Source organism: Danio rerio, chromosome 21 (genome assembly GCF_052040795.2).
Source record: "Danio rerio strain M-AB ecotype USA chromosome 21, GRCz13ab, whole genome shotgun sequence".
NCBI classification, from domain to species: Eukaryota; Metazoa; Chordata; class Actinopteri; order Cypriniformes; family Danionidae; genus Danio; species Danio rerio.
The window spans coordinates 12,605,022-12,627,577 of record NC_141041.1 but is presented as its reverse complement, the minus strand read 5'-3'; the positions used below and the strand labels follow the sequence as shown (position 1 = coordinate 12,627,577).

General features: G+C 33.9%; 1 protein-coding gene across 1 annotated transcript; it reads right to left on the bottom strand.

Moving 5' to 3' along the window:
• Window positions 1–861: 861 nt before the first annotated feature.
• Window positions 862–20,004, bottom strand: zgc:92275. Its single transcript, NM_001002612.1, is given in 7 exon segments — window positions 862–1,226; window positions 1,484–1,660; window positions 4,151–4,270; window positions 7,368–7,493; window positions 9,554–9,732; window positions 9,963–10,151; window positions 19,472–20,004. Coding segments are annotated over 7 exon segments (1,383 nt in total). The 5' UTR covers window positions 19,902–20,004; the 3' UTR covers window positions 862–1,064.
• Between the last annotated feature and the right edge of the window lie 2,552 nt (window positions 20,005–22,556).

The following is a 22,556-nucleotide window of genomic DNA, read 5'->3' as shown; positions in this document are numbered from 1 at the left end:
TGGATTAATACTGAATGTGTGTCACTGTTTTACCTAAGAAAAGAGCAATATGCTGGTATGTTAGCATACCTGCTAACATCTGTACCTGAAAATCCGGGAGACCGGGGGGGTTAGGTTTGGGGGTGAGATGTCTGAATAACACTGTTGAGAACCGGGTACTGTTTACTGTGGTGTTAGCAGGACCAGTGCATCCATAGAGGCGACCTAGGTGGCTTTATGGACAAGGGTGATGAAATTACGGGAGTTTTCCGGGATAAATAACAAAATGGGTGGGTGGCTGGAGATAGGTCTGAAATACAGAATACTCCTAGGAAAAACAGGAGTGTTGGCAGGTATGCTCACACATACTCTCCGCACTCTGTTGATAAGCTGTGCTGGGTATTTCACTCTGTCTCGTGCTGAAAGCTGTCAACCAATCGCAACAGGCTGTCATCGGTCCAATCAGCGCAGATTAGCTTCGCGCTAAGGAGGGGTTTGGGAACAAATGAATCGCTGAACGAATCATATGGGAGTTGTTGGGATAATTAGGTAAAAATAAATGCATTTTATAAGACAATGAAAGTGTTTTTTGACCTTGCATGCATATTAGACTGTTGTTGGAGACCGTTAAAACCAAAATATGACCCTTTTTAATGCATAATAGGGGCTCTTTAAATTGTCATCTAAACTAAGTCAAGATTTGTCTGTTTTATTGACATTTTTTTGTAGATTTTTAATGTCAGTGTGATTTCTTTTTAACATCAGTTGCTCAAACGGGTTGTGCTTGGACTCCCATGATCACTGTTTGCAGCTATATTTGTGATATTTAGATATATAAGATATGAAATTAAGAATAAAACAAAATCCAAATACAACCTCACCTATATTTAGCATTTGCTTTATTGTTGGCTTTGCACATGTTGTATGATAAAACAACTGCACTGTTTATTTTTGCATAATAATCTTTTTGCATAATGATTTTCTTTTTGTATTAAATATCAACAAAATATCAGCTTGTGTTAAAAAAATATTGGCATCTGCCTTTTTTTTTTAGCAACCCATAGTGTTGGAAGCAGAGTTCATGTTCAGAAGTCGAGAGTGTCGTGCTGGTATCGCAGTCGAGGGCTGTTCTCACTGTAGAATTGACTGAACCAGCGTCTGTGTTTCTGGATGGCGGAGTCCTCCTTCACAAGCATCGGTTTGGAGATGTACGTCTTGTTGTTCCAGATCATAACATCTCGTTCAAACTGTAAAAATCAAAACCATCAGGTAATATTATCATAATTTCTACTGTAACTAAATAAAACTAGTATATACTAGTATTGTAAATAAATAAAATAAGTTACAATTATTTTTTAAAGTTCAGATGTAAAAACCTTGCAAAAAAGTGCTGCCTGGAATTTCCATCATTTTTTTCAGCGTCCTATTTTTATTTTAAGTTCTTTCACTTTAAAGACAATGCAAAATTCGATATTTTAGATATGCACATCTCAGTCTGATTTACCTGGATGCACTCAGCCCGAAGGATGAACTTGGGTACGAGCGGAGGGATGCTGCTCTGGTAGAAGATGGTGTGTGAAACGCACTGCAGTAACGGCTCCACTGGGGTAACACAGTGCATGATCACACCCCGACCCAGAAAACTGTGCTCAAAGAGCAGGAAAACCACACCTGGACCCACCTGCACACATTATGTATATCATTCACATGCATTTTTTATTTGTAACAGAATATTAGAACAGTATATTATTTTTACTAATATTGTATATTAGTAACCCCTTAATTGCCGCCCTCACTTTTTAAACAACATAGACATTATAATGACATGTTTAACTTAATGTCAATTTTCAATGCTTTGGTACACAGATTTAAGCTTGGTCTCAATTTAAAGAAGACAAATGTCGGATTGTAGCTGAAAAACGTTTAAAATGTTAATAAAACAAAAGATATGCACTGTCGTATTTATGAAAATAATAAAACAGTAAATGTTTTATTTTATTACATAAATTTTGTATTTTACAAAGTGAAGTTTCATGAACTAATTTCAAGAGGAGCACGTTATATGATTGAGCACTGCTGGCCACTCATCTGTAATCAGTAATAATCCATCAGAGTGATCCTAGCTTACTATAAATGGATAATTCTTTCCTTACTGCTCTATCTTCGTTTTGGAAGAATCCCCCCTTCCACCCCCTCTCCTCCTTTTCCTCCCTTTTCTAAAGGGGAAGCTATCGAGGTCTACCTGATCTCGGATCCCCTGATATGCTTATTGACCAGGCAGGAGCCCTGGGCTCAAATATCTCCGAGCTCAGGGTTCTCTCCCGGGACAGCATGCCAAACCTGCTATAAATGCTAAGCATATCTAAGTGGGAACACTTGAAACAGCTTTGACCTAAAACAGAAAATTGAAGCTAAATATCTGAACTAATTAAATTGAAATAAATAAATTAAAATGAATAAATTAAATTTGAAACTAATATCTCAAGAAATTTGCTTTCAGTAATATTTTGTTTGGCTGCAGAACCAGACATAATTACCAGATGACCTCCAGTTTCCATTGGTGGCCATACAAGGGCGCTCCCTATGTTTTGAGGAATATGAACCATATTCATACTTTAACAAAACTTACATAAAATTCTAAAGTAGTATGGGATGTTCTGTGGTGTTTGATTTGAATTTAGCCTCTAAAATAAATCAGAAATGATCTAAACAATTTTTACATGTGAATTGCTGTAGCAAAGTAATGCATTACGACTCTGAGTATCCTTGTTGCAAATTAATAAATAAAAAGTTAAAAGATTTAAAAGATTGAATTAAAATTCAAATAATTGCAATTTTCTGCATGATTTAATTGATTCCTATTAATTTCTACATATGCAAAAATAGTTGTAATATTTATTATGTAATATTTTCATAATATTGGACTTTTAATGTTGTATTAAGTACCTTTAGCTTATATATAATAATAATAATATATAATAATAATTTAGCTTGTATTTATAATATATATATATATATATATATATATATATATATATATATATATATATATATATATATATATATATATATATATATATACACACACACACACACACACACACACACACACACACACAGTTAATACAGCATAATATTTTAATAATGTCATATTTTATTAAATTTATATTTAATGTAATATTTTGAAATTATAATATTCACCATAATAAATAATAATGTAATAATACCTGGACATAGCTATATTTAAAAAAATGTTAAATCATTTAAATCATAACAGGCAGAATCTTCAGCACTTTCCAAGCTCAAGCATTCAGACACTTCTTAACTTGAAGTGAAGATCCACCACAGCCTTGAATTACAACTGTTGTTCACACATACCATCAGGATTGTTCTCCGTTACGATGGTAACAAGACCTTTCCTTTCAGACAACACACAAAAAGAAATGTTGCACAACTGACCATGAAGGAAAATTATGGCACTGAAACTATGGCTGCTGCACAGACATGATCAAAAGTTACTGTGCTGAACGATTCTGTAAGTCAACATTATTTAATGTACTAAATTTAAAACAGGAATAATGTAAGATTAAAAACATATCATTAAAATAACACATTTAAAATATTTTAAATAATATTGTTTTTAATAATGCAATATTATTATATTTATTATTAATATTATTAATATATTTACTATTGTAACAATCACATTAGCTTAATGTAACAATACCATTAGTATTTTATATTTATTGCATCTATTATTAATGTAATATAATATATATTATGAAAAAAAAAACATCCGTGAAATTACCTAAAAGCTCAATAATTTTTGCAGTACTAGCTCTGAATTTAAGCAATAATATGTGAACAAAAAGCAAAAAAAAAAAAACAATAATTGTAACCTCATTATACTATCCAACAAAGCCATCTCATTTGTAAATAGCATCACACACACATAGAGTATATTCATCGACATAAAAGCATGCCCTGTATGCACTCGTCTGCCTTCTTCAGATACAGTGAACATCCCTCAGAACACAAGAGATCAACACAGTGTTGTCTGCTAGATCAACCATGACTTTCTTTCCCTTCTGTTAATCAGAGCACGTCTCCAGGCGCTTTCGCAGTCTGCACAGCTCACTCCTGCCCTCTAGTGGGACGCTCTGCATATTACCTGTCGGGCCAAGACATCCAGATCCAGAAGAGGCCAGTGGCGGCCAAAAACAGTGAGCGCGTGTTTCACCAACATCTGGGAGCAATGTTTGTTTGGCTCCGGCTCCGGCTTCCACTCCACCTGCAAAAGACAAACAAATCAAGACAAGGTTAGTGTTTGGGTGAATTATTCCATTAAGATTGAATGAATGGATTACAATTATCATTTTACAAACAGATGCCCTTCCAGCTGCAACCCAGTACTTGGAAACAACCAAACACACTCATTCACACACACACACACACAAACACACACACACACACACACACACACACACACACACACACACACACACACACACACACACACACACACACACACACACACACTAAAGCCAATTTAGTTTATCCAATTCATCTTTAGCGCAGGTCTTTGGACTGTGGGGGAAACCGGAGCACCCAGAGGAAACCCACACCAACATGGGGAGAACGTGCAAACCACACAGAAATGTGTACTGGCCCAGTCAGAACTCGAACCAGCGACCTTCTTGCTGTGAGGCAACAGTGCTAACCATTGAGCTACCATGCCGCCCCATAATGGATTATATTTGTATTTAATTTTTCAAGTCTTAAAAGTAAGCCTTATAAACTTAAATAATAAAAATATTTAAATAAATAATAATAATAAAAAGTTATTTGAATATATAAATGAAATAAGCACACAAAATAATATAAAATAATGACAAAACCAACATTACAAAATTATTTAACTAAAACTAATGTGATATAAAAAATGTTTTTACAAAATTATTATTATCAGTCAAATCATACCGTTTTGGATGGAAACAAGGGTGAGTTTTTGGTTTTTATGGTGAATTATCCTATCAAGATTGATTGGATATGATCGTGAATTGATCTAGCTCTTTGAAATGCTCCTGATTTGTTTACTTAATTGACATATAGACGTCAGCCAGGGCAGCGCGGTGGCACAATGGGTAGCACAATCGCCTCACAGCAAGAAGGTCACTGTTTCGAGCCCCGGCTGGGTCAGTTGGCATTTCTTTGAGTTTGCATGTTCTCCCCGTGTTTGTGTGGGTTTCCTCCGGATGCTCTGGTTTACCACACAAACGCCCAAAAACATGCGGTACAGGTGAGTTGGGTAAGCTAAAATTGTCCGTAGTGTGTGTGTGAATGAGTATGTATAGATGTTTCCCAGTACTGGGTTGCGGCTTGAAGGGCATTTGCTGTGAAAACATTTGCTGGATAAGTTGTTCATTCTAAGTTAAGGTTCATTCTGCTGTGGCGACCCCAGATGTATAAAGGGACTAAGCCGAAAAGAAAATGTATGAATGAATAAAGAGGTCAGCCAATAATGGCGTGGGTAATTTGAATATTCATGTTTTTACATAAACAGGCAAGAAACTACAGGTGATTAGGGTTAAAAATAGAACTATAGATAATATCACCATAATTTCATAGTTAATTTATTACAATAAGATTTAAGAACATTTGTATCGTAGGTTTTATATAGTTCACCGTCTACATATATAAATAAGCTATTGCTTTGTTAAACACACACTTATTTGTATACATTTCTAGCACCAAAATCTGAACAATGGATGAAGTCAGGTTCACAATTTCTGTTTAATTTTTGGGACAAAATACACTCAAATATTTTTACAGAGAGGATTTTAGGAATCTCTTTAATTAGGAAAATACTGTGAACTGCTGAAAAAAATAGAATAATAATATATCAGAATAAAATGTATGTAATCAGGCACATCTTCTTAATCATATTCCTCAGTAAAAGCCTTGAATACATATATTAGAATTCATATATAGTGCATGTCATTGGACTTGTGTGGGAAACCAGAGCACAAAACCACACTGAAATGCCAACTGTCCCAGCCGAGGCTCGAACCAGCGACCTTCTTGCTGTGAGGCGATCATGCTACCCACTGCACCACCGTGACTTCCTCTACAGATATTACTAAAAACGTAATGTTTGTTGTACCATATGTAAGTGCTGCTGAAAATGCTACAAAAGTGACGTTATATGGCTCATTTAATTAAGTATGTCCTGAACACACAGAGTTATATAAGGAAGTGGCATGTTTTTAATAATAGAACAGAACATACACAAGATATTGCTATATGTTTATGGTTTTATGATGTATTATCTGATTTAATTCTATCATGTATCCTAGTTGTAATAACTGTTGACCCAGGTTATTATTGTTAATTAAAACGAAGCCCATTTCTATTAAATGAAAAATAAAAATATGTATCATTCAATAAAATGAATTTCATTAAGCCTTAAAATAAATCCTGATAAACCACAATAATAACAAATTATAATAATATAAAATAATAATATAAAGTATAAACATTCATTTTCCTTTCGGCTTAGTTCCTTTATTAATCTGGGGTTTCCACAGATGAATGAACCGCCAACTTATCCAGCACATATTTTACGCAGTGGATGCCCTTCCAGCTGCAACCCATCTCTAGGAAACGTCCATACACACTCATACACTACAGATAATTTAGCTTACCCAATTCAACTGTACCGCATGTCTTTGGACTTGTGGGGGAAACTGGAGCACCCAGAGGAAACCCAAGCCAACGCGAGGAGAACATGCAAACTCCACAGAAACACCAACTGACCCAGCCGAGTCTCGAACCAGCGACCCTCTTGCTGTGAGATGACAGCACTACCTACTGCGCCACCCCCCAAAGTATAATAATATAAACAAAATATTTATGTGAAAAATTACAAAACCAACATTACAATATGAAAGTTGCTAAAACTAATGTGAAAATTCAAAAGTTAAATTATATGAAAAATGTTTTTAACCAAATTATTATTACAGATTTTAACAAAATTATACAATAACTTTAAAACAATAGTGCTAAATACAGCAAAAAAGAAAGTAAAAATGAAACAACAAAAAAATGTTAATGCTAAAACAACACTGAAATAAATAAATAAATAAATAATTTCCCAGAGATGGGTTGCGGCTGGAAGGGCATCCGCTGCGTAAAAACTTGCTGGATAAGTTGGCAGTTCATTCCGCTGTGGTGACCCCGGATTAATAAAGGGACTAAGCCGACAAGAAAATGAATGAATGAATAAATGAATAAATAAATAAATAAAAAATAAAATAAAATCTTAATGCTAAAATAACCCTGCTCCATTTGTCTTAAGGATGTGTGCGTGTGTGTGTGAGGAATCAAACCTTCCAGTCGTGCCGTATAAACTCCCAAGTCTTGCTGTTTGTGTAGCGCAGATCGACTCCACTGACGATACCTGGAGTGTGCAGATGAGCCAAGTGTGCAATATCTGCAGCGTTTTCTGGAATCTCCTGAGGAAAGACGAAGCCAAAAGTGTGAATTAAAAATGAACATGATTTTCACTGAGAAAAAAACGTGGCCACCTATAGCCACCATAAAATGTTTCAATTTAGTTAATAAAATTATACAAAGTAATAATTTTAGCTAAATAGCAAAAATAGCTAAATTTTATAAAAATTTCAAATATTTGCTCAAATTAATGTAAATGGACTTTTTATTCAATATATTACCAATACATAGTATATGAATAATACTAAATTCAGGGCTCCCACTCTTCTTGAAAGTACTTGAATTTAAGACTTCAAGAATTCAAGGCCTAGAAAGTACTTAAAAACAAACACAGGTCGCTGAAAATGCTTGAATTTGATGAAGTTTATGGTGTTATTTATACATTTTTACTGTGCTGCTTTCAAAATCAGAACATACTGTAATTTAATAATCTTACATTTAAATCTTATACAAGAACTTTGACAAATAATGAGCATTTTATCAATATTTCAGTTCTGTTAATATTTGAATATTAACAGTATTTAATACAAATAATTCTATTTTATTCCTTTGAACATCAAAATAGTTTACATTTGAGAAAATGAAACATTTAAAACCTCATCATTACTATGACCTTTGAATGTAAAAATAGTTGTTTAAGTAATATATAAGCGAAATGTATACATTACATTTCAAAGTACTCAAAGACGTTCATGTGGCTATACAGTATATGCTGGGGTGTGAATTACAAAGATTGATACATGATTATTAGTGATTTAATAAGTCCTTGAAAATCTTGAATTTGGTGTTCATTAAATAGGGCTGCACAATATTGGGAAAATCTGACATTGCAATATTTTGTTTTGCTGTGATATACTTTGCAATATGAATAAAATTTCACCAGACTATTTGAAAAGTTCTATTTGGAAAGACTTTATTCATTTAGATTGACTGGGATGGTCAAGTCTATGCAAAGTTTAATAAACTATAAGCAAAAATAAATAAATAAACAGTGCTTTATGGCTTTCCAGTAAGTCTAACAGTACAGAACTTGAGACCGAAATTTTAGATCTTGAATCTGTAGTTAAGTACAGTAATTAAGTACAGAAATTAAACAATCAATTGTAAAATAACATGGTCATCGCTGAATAAATTGTAAAAAATAAAATAAAATAATAAAATGTAATAATATCTTTATCTTTTAATCTTTAAGAAATAATTTAATCCTGCAATATGACTTTTGAAGATACACACATTGCGATATCCATACTCAGATGATATATTTTTCAGGCCTGTCATAAAACATTGGGCTCCGTGTAAAATAATACTGCTACAATAACTAACTGTACTTTATACTTCATACAGTATTGCTTATTCAAATGAGGCATGGTTTCATTAAATATGCACTAATTTGCAACTGTCTTTGCAGTTTGCAATTATTCTATTTCTTGCATTTCTAGCACAAATCTGAACATGAATTAAAATTTCTTTTCTTTTTTTTTTTTTTGCATAAAAGGTTTCCAAAAGACTACTCTCTTATTATTGCTCATTAATTCAGAACATACTGCAAACAGCTAGATAAACTATTTTGAAATGAAATGTTACCAGGCATGTGACAATAACTAGTTACAAGGTTTACCACAATTTGAAAGAGTCAAGGTTTTAAAACCGCAAAAACTTTGTTATATCGTTCCTAAGGTAAACGAAAGTTTTTTTGAAAGTTTCTTATGCTTTGTTAAGAAATTGGTGTTTCTGAAACTAATGAAGATAGCAGATGTCATTTATCAATTTTAATTATTTAGCCTGACATGTTTACTGTTCCAAAATAATATAAATGTTTCCTAAAATAAAATACATTCTGTTAAACTGGGAAAAAAGTTTTAGTTTTTTACCCAAACATTTACAAAGAATATGTTTTACAGCAGTAATCACAAAACAGTGAAACCGTGATATTTATATCCAAGGTTACCATATCGTCAAGAAACCTATATCGGCCCATGCCTAGTTGTTACGGTATCTGCAAATAGTAAAGTGTATTTTGAATGTGTTCTTTACATTAGACAAGATGACATGTCTGCCTCACCTCAATGTGTGCGTTAATGAAGTGTTCAGTGCGACCGCGGTACACCCATTCCCCGCGGGTGATCTGGCTCTGTTCTGGCACCCTCCAGCTAGGCTCCAGCCCGTCACAGTGAAACCACACCAGAACCAGCCCGTTGATCTCACAGCTGGGCCAACAGCGCACCTTTGCAAACTCTGGCACTAAAAACACATCAGGTGTGTTAAGTTGAGTTCAACAGAAACTAAAATACAATCTCAGTTTTGCTTATGTTTTTTTTTTCATTGTATGTGCTTAAGTTGATACTATCTATACATTTTAAAATATAGTTGTTTTTTGTGTGTTTTTTAACTGGAATTTGCCATGAAATTTATAAATATAAATAACAGGCATCATAAAAATAAATAAATGTAAAAATCTCAGTTTTGCTTACCTTTATCTGCATAGGGAATCTTGACACATCTCCCATCGACCCCACGAAACTGCCACCCATGGAAAGGGCATTCAATGCAGCCGCCTACTACACGACCTCCCACTGCCAGGTTGGCACCTAGGTGAGGACAGTAGGCATCCACTACATAGGCTTTGCCATCCTGCCCACGGAACACTGCCACCTGCTGCCCTGGAGGAAAATACAAATACAGTAATTATATTTTCTTTTTATTTACCCGTTGTCTTTTAAGTGCTCTTATAATGCTTTTGAACATCACCTCACATTGTCACAGACCTTAAAAACACATGCAGATGATAATCTTTCACTCGATCATGGTTAAATTCTGCAGTGACTCCACAAGTCTCATGTGTTTTGAACTGTGGTTTCTGGTCAACTATAATACCAACTCAACATGGCATATCTTGCGATGTGGCTATTGTGGATGCACACATTGCAATATTCATGCTGAAATGATATATTGTGCAGCCCTGCTTTCTATGATCAACAATGATGATAACATCATTAAAGAGTAGTATGCCTTATTTTCACATGCCAATGTTGACATTTATGTCTATATAAGATCACCATTTAACTGAACTCTCTGAAGACCTAAGAACTCTGTGTGCTGTAGCCCCCCTGTTAATTTTTTTCCCAAAGTTCTGTTTAACAGAGAGCAGATTTTTTTCAACACATTTCTAATCATAATAGTTTTAATAACTCATTTCTAATAACTGATTTGCTTTATCTTTGGCATGATGACAAGCAATATTTTATTAGATATTTTTCAAGACACTTCTATACAGCTTAAAGTGACATTTAAAGGCTTAACTAAGTTCATTAGGATAACTAGGCAGGTTAGGGTAATTAGGCAAGTTATTGTATAACGATGGGTTGTTCTGTAGACTATCGATAAAAAAAATAGCTTAAAGGGGCTAACAATTTTGACCTTAAAATGTTTTTTAAAAAAATTAAAAACTGCTTTTATTCTAACCGAAACAAAACAAATAAGACTTTCTCCAGAAGAAAAAAATATTATCAGACATACTGTGAAAATTTCCTTGCTCTGTTAAACATAATTTTGTAAATATTTAAAAAAATAAAAAATAAAAAATTCAAAGGGGGGGCTAATAATTCTGACTTCAACTGTATATATTCATTCATTTTCTTTTCATCTTAGTGCCTTTACTAATCTGGGCTCGCCATATATATTAATTTAAGCAAAAAAGAAAACTAATTATAAAAAAACAATTCTAAAAAAATAAGCTTTATAATGTGCAAATCTTCAGTAGAAAACAAACAAAAAAAGCTGTGAAGCAACCAACTTGTCTGCCGGGGTATTTCTATTTTTTCTTTAAGCACCATCTAATGTCAGGGAGTGATTTTGCATGTTCACTTGGCTCATCGCTAGTGAAAATCACTTTGGCATACATGTCAAAAAACACCTTAACCCTGATGTGCACAAGGCTTTAAAGCAGGGGTGCCCAAACCTTTTCGTATAAAGGGCCAAAAACCAAATATCCGTGGGCTGAAGGCAAATATACCGAACTATATTTTATTAAAGTTGCCATGGGTAATTTCCTAATTTATTTCATAATATTTCAAACTAAATAGAAAAACAATTTTAAATATTACTAACTAATGCAGTATAACTGTTTAAATTGTAACTTAATGCAATAAAAACAATCACATTTGTAGCACAGTGGAGCTCAACGCTGAATACACTAGTCAAGCAGAATCTGCCTTTGAGTCTTTGCATTGTCGGGTGACTATATGTACATGTAAAAATATCATATTAATTTATGCCATTTTATTGAAACATTTCATTTCAGTTAGCTTTTAACAAGAAAACAAACAAGCAAACGGTTACATTAAATTTGAATTGACAATGTCAAAACATCCCCATCATTCTCTGTCTCATCTCAAATGGGATGGTGGGCCAAATCAAAGGTTACCATGGACCAACTTTAGCCCACAGGCCCTAGTTTGGGCATCACTGCTTTAGAAAGACTGGATTCTTGCACTGTTACTGTAACTATTTCAGACACTTAGAAAAGAGATGATTCTGCAAAATACTGTATACTATGACTACATTTTTTTATTGGATAGCTGTAAACCAATTGTAGGAGATCTCAACAACAAAACTGAAGCTTTAAAATAGCATAAGAGGAGCACTTTAAGTTTTTAAAGTTTCCTTTAAGTTTGAAAAACTCAACATTACCTCCAAATTAACTGGATAACTGTAAAAGACTATTATTCTCAATGATGTATCTTTCAGAAAAGGCCCAACCTGCTTCTTATGCCCGGACATGGGGTGTGGTTTCCTGTTCCCATATACCTTTTAAAAAATATAATCCAATTAAATTGCTGTAAACTAATTTAGTACTATATGAATTGCATGAAATAAGATATAGAATAAAATAATAAGCTTTGAGCATTTGTGGAAATAGTAAGCTATGAGTGTGTAAAACGGTCCTGGATTTTTGTAATCAAGTCTCTTGTATCATGAGCTGCACAGTGAAGTTAACCATTAATTAAAACCAAACAGTAAATTGTGTCAGTTAATGATTGGCCATATTGCTTGCTGTTTTTATATAACCAGGATTAGGTGCAGCAATGCTATAAAGTCCTGATTTGCACACTCATTCGATCTCCTTGTGGCTACAGGAACAGAAATCTCTTTTTCTGTTATGCTGACCAGAGGGGTTTAACCTGCCTGCAATGCGGAGCGACTGAAAAACTACCACACACAGACTATAGGGTTGCAATATATATATATATATATATATATATATATATATATATATATATATATATATATATATATATATATATATATATATATATATATATATATATATTTTATCAGCATGGATATATCAATGTGTACATCCGCAGTAGTCACATCGTAAGATCTGCAATGTTGAATCTGAATTATAGTCAACCAGGAGCTACAGAAGACGTGAGATTTGTAAAGTCACTGTTAAGTTTAACCATAATAGAGTTAACGTTTATCATTTGCATGTGTTTTTAAGGCCTGTGACTGAGCATTTCAAGAGAGTTTAAAACATTTGGGCACAAAACATTATCATGTTTAGAGGTGTAACAAAGGGTAAATGTATTTCATTATTTATACAGAATTGATATGTTTTATGCAAAAACAAATGTATACTGTATGTGTTTTAAGGCCCATGAGTGAACAATTCAAGAGAGTTTAAAACATTTGGGCAGAAAAAAGTATGATGTTTGGAGGTGTAAAAAAGATTAAATGTATTAAATTATTTATATGGAATTTATTGGATTCATGCAAAAAAACATTTTTTTTTTTTTGTCGTTTCAGTCCAAATATCCACATCTCAAACCAAAAACAGAATTATTTTACTTAGCCCATTGGCAGATCGAAAATTATTAATTTTGACTTATAAATTTATTCATTTTTATTTTGGCTTAGTCCCTTAATTAATCTGGGGTCACCACAGCGGAATGAACCGCCAACTTATCCAGCATATGTTTTATGCAGCGGATGACCTTCCAGCTGCAACCCATCACTGGGAAACATCCATACTCATTCACACACATACACTACGAACAATTTGGCTTACCCAATTCACCTATACCACATGTCTTTGAACTTGTGTGCAACATGCACACTCCACACAGAAATGCCAACTGACCCAGCTGAGGCTCGAGCCAGCGACCGTTCTGAAGCGATCGTTCTACCCACTGTGCCACCTACACCATTTTGACTTGTTTCTTTTGATAAAAGGTGATAAAACAATAATTTTAGATATTTGGACTAGAAACAAGAAAAAGCAAAGTTATATGTTTCAAAAAAAATCTATAAAACTAAGTATATATATATATATATATAAATATATATATATATATATATATATATATATATATATATATATATATATATATATATATATATATATATATATATATTTTTTTTTTTTTTTTTTTTTTAGTTTTTATAGATTTTTTAGGAACATATAACCAGTGGGAACAAGACATACAAATAATAATAATAATAATAATAATAATAATAATAATAATAATAATAATAATATTGATAAGAAATACTTGTATTTATATTTAAATATATGATTCTCTTAATGATGCATAGCCTCTAATATTATGTAATTGTAAATTATGGATAATAATTATTGTCATTATGGAGAAAGTCAGCCATTTACTCTCTATTACTTTCCTTTCGAAGATCTATTTTTATAATCAAAGTGCATGTCATTTTTTCCATTTCCTCAACTACTGTTATCATTTTAAACCATTCGTCTTTAGTTAGTGGATATTCTGTATACCAAATCCAGGTTATAGCTTTTTTACTTGTTATCAATAATATTTTAAATAGATACCAATCCTCTTTTTCAAGTTTAATAGGAATATCTCCAAGAGGAAGTACATCAAATGATCTAGGAATACGAAGATCAAAAATATCATTGATATCATATCAAAATATTTATCGCAAAAAAAATAAAACATTGCAATATCAGATTCTTCAAATATTGTGCAGCTCTAACTCTGACATTAGCAACAAATATGTGTGATACTGTATGGTAGTTGCTATTAAGTATAAACAACAACAAAAAAAGGCAAAATGAAGAGCTCATATACAGTACATTTCAAATGACATTATTATGTAGAGAGAAAGATAGAGAGTGTTTGAGGCTGAGCTGAGATCAGTTATCATATCTGTTATCTGACACGATCCCTAGGAGACATCTCTAGCCGATAGCCCATTTAACTAAGGGTTTTATGAAATCCGCATCAATACTCTTTAGTGCTAACAGCATGCAATTAAATGTTGTGGCCTTTGAGATCACTAAAAGAAAGCCAATTTACCCGTCTCTCAGTAGAGATGCTGCATTTTAGTCTGCGGCTTTGTGAAGAAGTACACTGTAGCATACTTCAGAAAAGAGTACTTATTATAATGGGAACAATCTGCTGGCCAAGAACATACTTGAGTGTGAGCTGTGCAGTTAATGTTTCCAAATGCTCAATTGCAAGATATTTACAGTTGAATTTAAATGTATTCAGTGTTTCCCCTACCATAATATAAGGGGGGCGCCCCACCCTCCCAACGGCTGTACCCGCTTCCCTTGAAGTCACATTAATTGTCTTATCCATATAGCGCCAGATCACAACTTTTTTGTTAAACAAGCTTAATAGCTGTATGTAATATTTTATTTACACAACAGCATGTCATTTCTGTTTTGCACTCGCGTCACTGAAGCTAAAATATATACAGATGCAGACATCCCAAGTTTCTCAAAGTTCCTGGAGTCTCCAGCAAATGCATAGAGACTCCGGAATGCTCACAAAGAATGTTTATCTCCTGGAAATCACGCGTCTCCCGCCCAGACATCAAATACGTCCTGTATCCCTCCCCGCTCTTCAGACTTGTCGCACACATCCTATGCTGTGATGCAAGTGGAGCAATCTCCTCTATTTAGTGTCTAGTTCTGACCTCTCTCGAAAGCTTTGCGTGTTTTCTGCAAAATCAAACCGGCTCCGAGATCCCCCAATATGAATTAAAATACCCGGAAATTATGGCGACAAGAGTGAATGAGCAAGTGAACAGATCGTGAGAGGCACAGTGATGGTCTAAACATTACATTTGATATGTTACATGAATAGAGCAGTAAATATATCGCAAGTGCAAATATCCCCCCTCTCTCTCTCATTGAGATATCTGCCGTCAATAGTTGGAGACGAGCAAAATATTGGAATGGTCCTGCATGTATTTAGGCCTTTTTACATGTAACTGTTTTTGACAATATTACAAATTCACTAGAAGCTGGCTGGAATTATTAGATAAAACTTTTTTTAACATGAATATTTAATAATATAACTTCTTGTAATACACTTATTGCTATAAGTAGTAGTTTATAGGCCTATTTCCTTTTAGTAAAGAAGCATTAGATTTATAGATGTGCATTTTAACTCATTTTCATCTTTAATCATTTGCAATGTTTTCCAAATCGCATTGTTATACAGTTTTTTGACCACACTTGGTTATTATTGCTCATTTATTAATTTGCTTGAAATTAGAACTGAATTTAGTAATAGTTTTAAAATAAAATAAAACAATTATTTGCGCTTAACAAACAAAATTAAATATGTAGGCTAATGATGTCTTCAGTGGAGAGCTGCCAACATTGTTTTATTATTCATAAAAGTAAAGGAGTAAAGTAAAGAGCAAAAGTAAAATAAAGAGAAAGTAAAGAGGCCGAATGAAGGAGGCTCATTCTTTATCCTCGCACTGCAGATGGTCTGTTTAACTGTTTTATTCGCTCGTGAAGCGTTCAATTTTTCCACTTACAAAGTCCGCCATGTAAAAAGCAAATGTGCCATGGTGTGACGCAACTTACTCTTTTAGGTGATGTGAGATGAGACTGGTGATTGGTTTAATGCAAGTTATGCTCAAAACACACCCATAACTCATTAAGAGAACAAGCACAACTCTGTTAAACCATGCACCAGGGCACAGTGTATTTTCCTATCCTTATAATAGCAAAAGTGGATTCAGAAATGCGCTTTAGACTTTGCGCTTAGATCGTAAAAATAGAAAAATAGAAAATATGTATTTGAGACCTAAAGTGCGCTTCAAGTGCATATTTAAAATTCTATTTATTTTAAATAAACTTAAAAAAAAAACACTGGCCATAGTGCCCTGTGGTAAAGTTAAAATAAGCTTTAGTTAACTGAACTATGGCCAAAATTGAAGTCTTTTGTATAATTTATATCTCAAAACCTGCTATCTGTAAGATTTCTGACAGTGACACTCACCAAGTTTTTAGGCAAAGTCATCAGGGGCAGAAAAAAGGGCATTGCAGGTTAAGCAGTCTCCAGGTTTCAAAAGCACAACAGTGTTTCTTTGTATGTCAAAGACAAAACTACAAAGGTGTTTTGTTTGAGTTTTCACTGAAAAGCAAAAAGGTCTTTGCAACATGATAGGACATCCCACAGCAACCAGCTAAGCGACAGACAACAACAAAAAGTCAAGCTAAAAAACAAAAGACAATGACAGGCCTGCACATACACAGGAGTTTACCCTGGTCATTACCTGTGAGGATACAGGCTGTCAGAGTGATGCACAATAGCAGTGATAGAGAATATTTGTCAGAGATGCTTTTTCTGCAACCCTGTCTGAAATGATTGAGGGGCTACTGTGCATTTTATTTACCCAGAATCACAAGCATTGCTTAAAAGTGCCTTAATAATTTTAATGAGTTTGCATTACAAATTAATCCAAGATATTAATGCATGCCGAGTACACAATTAACTGAAGAATCAAACAAATGAGTTATGCCAGTTCTACCAACATCCAACTTAATGTCTTTTATTTGTCAAATTTTAGCAAGTATATTATTAAAGGCGAATAATAAAGGTATAAATTATGCTATAATACATACTTTATAATGAGATTTTAAATAAATGCAGTAGCCTATTCTATTATAAAAGTGGGTAAAATTATGCGTAGGATATTTTAATTGTATGTTGTTTTGCATGCTTTTATTGACATATTAGTTTACTGTCATGTAAATTACAGTTTAGTATATGTAACATATTATTTTAAACAACTAGACTGTTAAATCTACTAAATATGTCAGTAAAAGACACAGTTAAATTTTCAACATCACAAGTTGTTGGACCAGAGAATCAAGGGGATCAGTTAATTGATATTTTTTAATTATAATTACATTATTAAGGTCATATTTTTGCATGTTTAAGGGGCATAACTTCTGCCCCTTAACTTCCTCTGCTGGTCACCTTTCAAAGGGATAGCTCACGCAAAAAAAAAATTACATTTACTCACCCTTTACTCATCCTCAGGTTATTCCAAACCTTTTTGATTTATTTTTTCCTGTTGTACCCAAAATAAGATATTTTGAAAAAGGTTGGAAACTGGTAGCCATTAACATCCATAGTTGAAAAAATGAATACTACTGGATTTGCGAGATTGTTCACTTGATCTTTTTCTAGGTTTAACAAAAGAAAGAAACTCAAAACAAGTTTGAAACATGTGGAAGATCATTAAATGATGACTGAATATGCATTTTTTTTGGGAGGTGAACGATCCCTTTAAACTTAAGTAGACCTGTAGAGTAAACAGAATGTTAATATTGTCTGATTATGGGATCATTAAAAAAGGTAACACTTTAGTTTAGATCACAATTCATGCTATTAACTACTGAATTATTACCTGCCTATTAAGATAATAACTGTTCTTCGGTATTAATAAAGCATGATCTTATTCTGCATCCTTTACCTAAAACCTAAACCCAACCACTACCTTATTAACTATATATTAACTATTATATTATTACTATTAACTGATAATTAGTTCATTTAGCAAGAAGTGTTAGTTAATGGTTTGTTAATATTGTGAGTTGTGACCTAAACGAAAGTGTTACCCTGTCTCCAAAGTAAGAATTTACATTTTATACGAATTAAGTAAAAATAATCAAATGTGGAGCCTAATTAAACTGAATAAGAAACCTTAGAGATATTAGCCCCTTGGAGATACTAGCTCCTAGCAACCATGTTTAGCTGCAAGAACAAAAAGAAGAAATAAAGAATAATGAAATATTGCAAATTTAGATGATCTTTTTCAGTGTAATAATAATACACGGACATGTGACATATACCACAAAACTGCTGCATTATTGATTTCAAGCCGGAATGACAGAATGCAAATCACAGCTTCTGTTCTTGAAGTGACCTGAAAACCCATCTAGCTACAAAACTGTCAATGGAGAGCTATTTTAGTCTCAGATCTGAGTCTGCGCTGAGCACTCTAATGAAGACACATGGCTGAAAATGTGCACAGTCTCATTTAGACAAACACTCTGGCTGTCTGTTTATTATTCATGTTTTACAGTTAAGTGTTTAAGCCAAGGGAGGCACTCTTGCTTTCAAAAGATTTATATAGGTAGGGATACAAAGATGTGTTCACAAAGAAACCGAGTTTCTTGTGCTTCAACTTTTGAGACGCTTTCTGTCATTTTGCGCTGCGCATGGGACGCGTTCTTCTTGACGCATGCGTACGTAGGCCAACATTTACGCGTCCCGTGATGTTTAATGATGTCCTATCTCAAAATTATATTGATTAATATAGTTTATATAGTTAGTTTAAACAGCTATTTTACATAAAGCTAAAACCATTTGATCGATAAGTGACAGCATAAAGCGACAGCATAATATTTTTGCATTGACGGTGCTTTTTACTGCACCTGCGCAGTTTTATTTACATTTTGACAGGGTTTCTACTTACCCAGTACTGTAACACTCTTTATATTGATTAATATGTTTAATATAATTAGCTTAAACATCTGTTTTTACAGGAGTTACAACTATTTGATCAATAAGCGACACCATAATGCTCATACTACAGCAAATGCAGAAATGAAACAAATGTTTTTGCATTGACGGTGATTACCTCACCTGCGTAGTTTTATTTACAATTCTTAACGTTTTCTTACACTTACCCAGTACTGTCACACTCTTCACATCTCCTCTCTCCAGCATGTGAGAGTCTAAAACCCGGTACCAGCCGTTTGGATACACTGGAGGTAATTCTCCGGTCTTCCGTCGCCGCCGCACTTCGTTGGCAGCCTGGGCACGGGAGCGCCCATCCTCCGCGATGTATCCCACTTCATCCACCCCGCGGAGTAGCTCCAAAGGGGCGAATAACAGTCTGTACAGCCATCCCATCGCCAGGAGGAAAACCCCAGCGAAGATGCAGGCTGCTGCACGCGTGGGGGCTCCTGCCAGTCCGGTTCTCCTCCATAATTCTGGGTACCCTCCTCCAAAGAGCGTATCTGAAGGATCCCGGACGAGCATGACGAAAGTGGCGGAGAGACCGATCGCTGCCACCGCGAGCGTCTTGAACATCAGCGATGCCCGTGTATTCTCCATGACACCTGCGATGGCATATACGCTATGACGGTCAGTGCTCTCGACAATCCCGCCTTCGCATTCTGGTTTCTATGCAGACAGAAAGCGGCCGTGTTTGTTTATGCATGCTTTTTTCTTAGGGTCAGACACACAGCAAGTCCGGATAACGTTCAAGAGCGCTGGATACGTGACGCAGCGCATGATTGACATCCACGAGGCCACGCCCACATGCAGGTGAGATTGTTCACTGTACTGTATTGCTCTGTACTTTGCATTTTATGAGCAAAGTGAAATGATGAATTTTAATTTGCATATTAGTTTCAAAAGCAATTCAATAACTTCCAATTATCATAAGGAGTCTGAAATGTCATTTTAATAGGAGATAATTTTTATAATAATATTTTTTTACAACATGAATTTCCCATAAACATAATCAAACAGTGGAGTATTTTCAGAAATGTAGAATTTATTAACAATGTATAAATAACCAAACTTCAAGCCAAAGATTTCCCTTTTTTTTGTATATCCACTTTAAATTCATTCAATCATTCATTCATTTTCTTCACGGCTTAGTCCCTTTACTAATCAGGGGTCATCACAGTGGAATGAACCACCAACTTATCCAGCATATGTTTAACAGCTGCAACCCATCACTAGGAAACACCCATACACTCTTATTCACACACATACACTACGGATAATTTTAGCTTACCCAATTCACCTAGCGCTTGTCTTTAGACTTGTGGGGGAAACTGGAGCACCCGGAGGAAACCCACGCAAACATGGGGAGAACATGCAAACTCCACACAGAAATGCCACCTGACCCAGCCGAGGCTTGAACCAGTGACCCTCTTGCTGTGAGGCGACAGAGCTACCCACTGCCCCACCGCGCCACCTCCACTTTAAGTTATTCACTGAAATCCTGTGAAATGTAAGTGACCATTTAATATTTTATTTCCAAATAACAGAAATAAAATTTTAAACGTGGGTGACATGATCAACTGACATAATGGATATATTTATGTTATAAAAACATGCTTAATCTGACCTGAATTTTTTAAAATAGAAATAATGTAATCGAACGTAAAGTATAAAAAACTTCAAATTGTGTTATTTTGGGGCGGCACTGTGACTCTTATACAGTCTTGTAATATGTCATCATCAAATTGTTGTTCTAGATGTGCATGCTATAAACTACTGTTACACCGAATGATATTTTAGGTGTTTTCTCAAAATCATTGTTCCCAAAGTGGGGATAGCGGGAAAATGTGAGGAGGGGGTCATTTTGTGATTTCCAAAAATCAAATAAATTTGATTAAACTATTAGAATTGACATATTTTATCCATAACCGTCAGAAGATAAAAACAATATTTTTATATATATATATATAAAAAGCCATCAGACTTTTGATTTTATTTTTTCTTTAGATTCCTTCGGGGTGTTTATATTTTGTTAATAATATGAATTGTAAAATTTCCTGTTAATAGCATCAGTTGCAGCAGACTTTTGAAACCTTTACGTCACTCACGTACATTAATAATAGGCTTTGTTTTTTTTAAGAATAAAAAGTGATACATGACTAAACAAGATGATCTCCAAGTGAAGGTCTCCAAAATTAAACCAAGAATAGACTTGTGCAGTAAACATTAGATGAGTTTAATATTAAATTAAACAAATTAATAAATGGCAACAAAATATAATAATAAGATTGTTAGACTGTGGCACTTTTTTGATTATGCCATTTGCTTTTGTTTATATAGGCCTATTGGTGTATGTGCACCATTGTGTGAAACGTTTGAATGTTTATAACCACCTCCGAGGATAGTGGGGGTAGCGAGTCTCTGAAATCATTATTTTGGGGGTCATAGGCTCAAAAGTTTGTTCATGGTAAGAATGTACTCATTGAATTCATTGACTGAATCATGAGTAGGCCCACGCGGAATCTTCACGTGCAGAATTCATCAGATTTTTAGCCCATCATTGATTCTATTTATTTACTTGTATAAATGTGTGTATATTTATATTCATTTAGTATTTACATTTATTTCAGTAATATTATTGACTAATTTGAAAATGTTCATATGATTTATTAACAATACAGTTTGTAAAGTAATATTTTCTGTCTTTCAGTAGAGATATTATATGAGACTTGTTTACCAAATAAAGTGGATCTAATTGTATTTACATTGTTAACATTAAATACAAGTTAAAAAGGTATTACTTTTCATTTCATATGTTAAGGTTTTAGTTATGATACTCTTAAAATCATTCTGCATAAATCCACATATTTTTAACAAAATTCTGCGCAGAAATAGCAAAAAATGTCAGCAGATTCCGTCTGGCCCTATATATTACATTTTACATAATGTTTCAGCTTATTTCCTATTTTGTTCCTTTTTTATTCTGCTTATATGCTCTCTGGCTCATGCTAGCTGCCAGCAATGCCAAGGTTCACAATTTGTCCACATCATGCATTTGCCAATCTTTTACTGCTACTTCGTCTACTTTTATACAATATCAACTTAGATTTTCTATCTTTTCAAACATATTATTGTATATCCCCATATTTAGTTAGAATGTGGCCCATTATCTGTCTTATGCAATAAATTCATGCTTAAAAGAAAATTGTGGCAATGTTTGTTTGCCTAATGCTGCAATTGCAGGGGTTGTGTAGG